This window comes from Maylandia zebra, linkage group LG14 (genome assembly GCF_041146795.1).
Source record: "Maylandia zebra isolate NMK-2024a linkage group LG14, Mzebra_GT3a, whole genome shotgun sequence".
Lineage (NCBI taxonomy): Eukaryota > Metazoa > Chordata > Actinopteri > Cichliformes > Cichlidae > Maylandia > Maylandia zebra.
This window is the reverse complement of record NC_135180.1, coordinates 39,749,590-39,755,092: the sequence shown is the minus strand read 5'-3', so window position 1 is coordinate 39,755,092 and position 5,503 is coordinate 39,749,590. Positions and strand designations below refer to the sequence as shown.

The following is a 5,503-nucleotide window of genomic DNA, read 5'->3' as shown; positions in this document are numbered from 1 at the left end:
TGTGGAACCAGCTTCAGTTTGGATTCAGGAGACAGACACTATCTCTACTTTCAAGATTAGGCTTCAAACTAAAGAGCAATATGTGTAATTTGTGATGACTGAATAAAACTTAAATCATTTGGCCTAGTAGCTGCCTACCAATGACACTGCTTTAAATATAATTGCATTTGAGCTACAAATCGAAAGTAAAATGTAATTCTGCTTTTGTTTTCAGGCACATAGTTACAACAAATTTTTATTCATAAAAAAATAAATTATTCAAACATTGTGTTTGATGATAGCAGCAAAATGAAATGATCACAGTGATTTCTTAAACAAGATGTGACACGCTTCAAAGTCTTAAACTCAGAAAATTCAGGAAAAGAAAAAATATTTTTTTAAAAACTGAGGTCACATATTTAATGACTAAAGTACCGATGTATATTTTAGCAAAGAATTACAGGTTAAAGTTTGCATTTGTTTCAGTTTTGTTCAGATTTAGTCTGTATGCAGGTGTCTTTATGGTAGCTGACATGAGAGCAAATGATCAAAGGATTTAAACAATAAATTAATAGTGAGTTATGATAAATAAAGCGATAATAAGAGATGACTTTATTCTCATAAACTGTCAACAGTAAATTGAGCATGAGCCAGCAGCCCACAACCCTCTTACTCTCATTTCCTCTTTACTAATGCACTGCCTTGTCTAAGTTTCAACATCAAGCACCTGCATTTTACAAAGATTAGACCTTTATATATGATCCGGATTTTGGTCAGACTCAGTCCATAAAGTAAAGGATTACAGAGCGGTGGGCATATGAGCCAATATAATGATAAAAAAATACGCACCATATTTGGGACATGTTTCATGTTGGATCTACTTTGTGCAGTTTCGAAGAAGGAACCACATGAAAAGTTGAGCAGAGAAGCGAGGTGAGGCGTGCAGGTGCTGACGGCTTTCTGTCGCGTCTGTTTGGATCCAGAAAAACAGACTTTGAGGATCCTCATGTAGGTGTAGAGAATCAGAGTGACAGAGGATATGGTTATGAAAATAGCACCAAGTATTCCATAGATGTTATTGACTGTGGTGTCAGAACAGGCCAGTTTAACAACAGAATAGTTGTCACAGTACACTTTGTTAATGATGTTCCCACACAGCTGCAGAGGAGCACTCAGAGAAATCAAAAGAGTGATTCCAAGAAATGAGGAAAACCACGTTAGAACAATGAGCATGGATACCTTGCATGGACTCATACGTGTGTGATATTGAAGAGGAAAACATATTGCAAGATATCTGTCATAAGACATGACGGCTAAGTTACTGAGCTGCAAATCTAATCAGTACAATTTAAGCATTCACTGAACCTACAGTATCTACACCTCTACACAATTATCACATGTAAATATAACAATCATCACTTCCCAACATCACACCAATATAATGAACTGTAACACAAATAATGCTCAGAGGTGAAGGCTCTGACACAAGAAAGTCCCACAATCCCATTTGAACAGGCAGGAAACAAGAATACCTGCATATGTGAGGCAACAGAAAGGACCTAATGCCCCAAAGTTAGGAAAAGTTGACAATTACATGGTCTTCAGTGCCCTCTAGTGGCTAAATAACCCAACTGCGGTGCACAGATCCAACCCGCAACAAAGGCTACCGTGGTAAGTCACATGCCTCTACCAATCTCGACAAATCTCCTAGCATAAACCCCCTGTAATTATTGTCAAAGTACAACCCGTGCTATAAGTAGAAATGGATTCGTAGAACTGGAGGGATTTTGTCTCACATTTGTGCAGGAACGCACACGGCTGGAGATCGCTATTCCCCCGCACTCATGGGTCGTGTCCAAATTCATGGGCTGCATCCTCTTGAGGACCCGGCCTTCGCGGTCAACGTGGGCCGGGTCCTCAGAAGGTCGGGTAGGCCGGAAGTAAACGGCTGGGGAAATTGGACGGTCCAGCCTTCTGATTTGCGTCACCGCTGTCTGGGTGGAGTTTAATAAACTCAGCCGTCTGCTCCTTGCTATCTAAAATATAACAGGACACTGGAGTAAATTCTCGACCGTCTCATACTTCTGTTCAATTAGTTTTCTGTTTGACTTTTATTCAGCTGTGTAAACACCAAGGAAGAACCCACCCGGGGGATTAATAAAGTTTTATTTTATCGAATCTAATAACTTTAATCTCAGCCAAACTGATTTACTCACGAACAAATAAAACACTGAAAAAAGCCCAACAATAACATTTTTAGGTTGTCTAAGTGAGTTATACATCACGTTTAACCTGAGTAGTGAAAGTCCGCGATGATCTGAACATGATGTGCCGGGAGTTGTGCCGTTCTCGGCGGCTCCAGTGACCCTCGAGCTCCCGGCTAGCTATCAAGCTGGTGGGTAACAGACGTCTCCGAAAACGTCGAAGCACTTTTGCAAATATGCGATATCTTGATAAACCGAGCAGATATTTGATGTTTACACAGCTACTTTCTCGCCTGAAAATATGTTAAAAGTTTATTTTGTGACCCAGAAAGATTAGTAAGAGTAATTTTAAAACTTAGTAGCGGCCGCCATCGTTGGAAACTGGAGTTTGGCTGGGCCGCGCTATGAATTCTGGGATATGGTGGGCCACGAAGGACACACCCGACCCCATCCTTCAAATTCGGGGAAAATGAGGACGCATTTGTCGGCTGCATTCGGAGGAGTCTACGAATTTGGACAGCCTTCGGCGCGTCGCTGTGACGTAATCGGTCTACAAATGCGGCCTCAGGAGGAAGCAGCCCAGGAATTTGGACACGACCATGGAGAAAAACATGCCTAGTGCTCCCAGGACTCGTGATACGGCAGGACCGTCATAAAAGCATGTGAGGTCATCACCGCAGCAAACAGTAAGAACAAAGTGGAACTTATCAGCAGATATTTCCAGTGAGTGCACTTATAACTATGTGACTGAAATAGAAGGAGACTTTTGGACATGAATTTTTTGTTAAATGGGGTGTTCGTAAGTCAGGGTTCCACTTTATATATATAGCCAATCATTAGAGATAGGTTGATCATATTTAAGATCGAAGCATTAATTAATGGCAGGACTTCTTTGAGCAGTTTTGTAGGAATGGGGTCTAAAAGACACGTTGATGGTTTGGAGGAAGTAATTATTGAAGTTAACTCAGAAAGATCAACTGGAGAAAAAGAGTCTAACTTAACATCAATGGTACTAAGAGTAGCTGTAGATAATATTACATCTGTGGGATGATTACTGGTAATTTTTTCTCTAATGATAAAAATTTATTTGTGAAGAAGTTCATGAAGTCATTACTAGTTAATGTTAAAGGGATGGTTGGCTCAACAGAGCTCTGACTGTTTGTCAGCCTGGCTACAGAGCTGAAGAGAAACCTGGGGTTGGTCTTATTTTCTTCAATCAGTGATGAATAGTAAGATGTTCTGGCTTTGCGGAGGGCTTTCTTATAAAGCAGCAAACTATTTCTCCAGGCTAAATGATGATCCTCTAAATTTGTGACTCTCCAGCTTACGAGTCATCTGCTTTAGGCTACGTGTCTGAGAATTATACCACGGAGTCAGGTACTTCTGATTTGAGGTTTTCATAGGAGCTACAGTATCCAGAGTTAGTCTGTGTGGTATCACAGTACTGGATACTGAAGAGAAGTTGATGAGCAGCGTTCATACATAAGTGTCGCTGCCCTCTAGTGACGGCAGTATGAAGGGCAGCAGTGACACTAAAAGTGTGTGTGCTGCAGGGTGCCCAACGTGGCTGGGATGGTGCTTTTCATGTGGATTTCATAACATTTTTTCATCCAGTTTCATTGCAGCCGGTGTGAGTACAACGGTTTAAAGGTGGGAAGTAACAAGGAGTTTTAGCATTTACTAGAATCTAACCAATCTTTACACAGATTCCTTTAAACAAATGAAAGGAACAGAGTGATCATTCTTTGACCCTTCGAGCACAGGACACTAAAACAATGAAACATAAACTTTAACTTAAAGTACTAAGAACCAAAAGTGACATTTTAGGATTGGACTTTATTAGTTTTAACTGAATTCTATCCACATATTTTGGTTGACTTGAACAGAAGATTAGAAAATAACTTCATCTTCCTATGTTTTCTTCATGTTTGATTTCATTAACATGGCTTAGTTTTTCCTGAATGTCCCAGTCCGGTGGGTGAACCTGTGGACCATCCTGGACCTGATCTGCTGCAGGTTCAAGCCATAGATGATGGGATTGACGAGGGGTGGGACCACCAGGAACTGAGCAGCTAATGCATTCTGCAGGGCCTTCATTGTACTGCCGCCGCTGTAACGAGAGTACATGGTATCAAACATCAGTGAGGTGGTGAAGACCAGCAGTGTAATGAGGTGTGGCAGACACGTCTGCATGAATTTCCTGCGGTCGGCTTGAGATCTGATGGCAGCTCGTATCAGGTGGACGTACGACACCATGATTAGTGCAGTCTGTGACAGGTGTGAAAATATCAACATGAACGCATAGATATTGTTGAGGGTCGAGTCAGAGCATGACAGTTTGACCACCTCCCAGTTAGTGCAGAATATCTTGGGGATGTGGCGTCCGCAGAGCGGCAGCCTGGCGGTCAGGACGGTGCCCACTGCCGTTTCAAAAACTGAGAAGCACCAGGTGAGCATCAGAAGCTGGGCTACCTTCTGAGCTGTCATCAGCATCCGGTACTGCAGTGGTTTGCAGATGGCGATGTAGCGGTCATACGCCATGACAGTGAGACTGGTAAACTCAGAGAAAATATAACTATAAGTGACAAACATCTGCCCCAAACAGGCCGTGTACGTGATGACATAAGAGTTGGTCAGAAGGTCATGAAGCAGCTTTGGGTAGAAACTCGAAGCTCCACAGATCTCATTAAAACAAAGGCTGCACAAGAAGATGTAGATCGGCTCGTGGAGCGTTTTATCCAGGCTGATGGTGATGATGAGGGTCAGGTTTACAGACACGGTGAAGAGGTACGACATCAGAGCGAAGGCAAAGTAGATCTGACGGTTTGTCAGCGAGTCGTTCAGACCCTGAAGCACAAACACAATTTCAAAGTTATTCTCCATCCTGTAACGAGCTGCTAAAGGATCATCAACTCTTCATCATGTCAGAGTTTAAACACAAGCTGCACCGAGTCTGTATTCACTTCAAAACTATTCTTTAAACAGAGTAACCATAGAAAAACATAAATTCAATCTTAAGGGAGGCAAGGAAAACAAAACTCAATGAATCGCACAGTGAAGGATGGGAACTTGTACTTGTTTCACTTCAGAAAGACTAAACAGAGTTCACATTGAGGAGCTCATCCTATACAAAAGTGAACCACAGTGACATAAAAGAGATCAACATTTAACCTCCGTTCTTCATGTTTTCTGACATTTTCATTCAGATCTGCTTTAGACGCTTAAAGAAGCTCTTACATAAAGAAAAAAGGCTCGACAAAGAGAAGACATGATCTCAGGTGCCACCTTACCATCAGGCATAGAAACTTAAAGCACATGAG

General features: G+C 41.8%; 2 protein-coding genes across 2 annotated transcripts; both read right to left on the bottom strand.

The window, feature by feature from the left end:
- Positions 1–654: 654 nt before the first annotated feature.
- LOC101476709 (olfactory receptor 52N5-like) lies at positions 655–1,844 on the bottom strand. The gene is made up of 2 exons (XM_076892055.1): positions 1,776–1,844; positions 655–1,305 (listed from the first exon to the last, which is right to left on the bottom strand). The coding sequence occupies exons 1-2, from the start codon at positions 1,842–1,844 to the stop codon at positions 655–657; spliced, it is 720 nt and encodes a 239-aa protein (XP_076748170.1).
- A 2,162-nt stretch (positions 1,845–4,006) lies between these two features.
- On the bottom strand, positions 4,007–5,066 carry LOC101472323 (olfactory receptor 4S1-like). The gene has a single exon (XM_004572598.3). It carries the CDS (start codon positions 5,064–5,066, stop codon positions 4,131–4,133), a length of 936 nt encoding a protein of 311 aa, XP_004572655.3. The 3' UTR covers positions 4,007–4,130.
- Between the last annotated feature and the right edge of the window lie 437 nt (positions 5,067–5,503).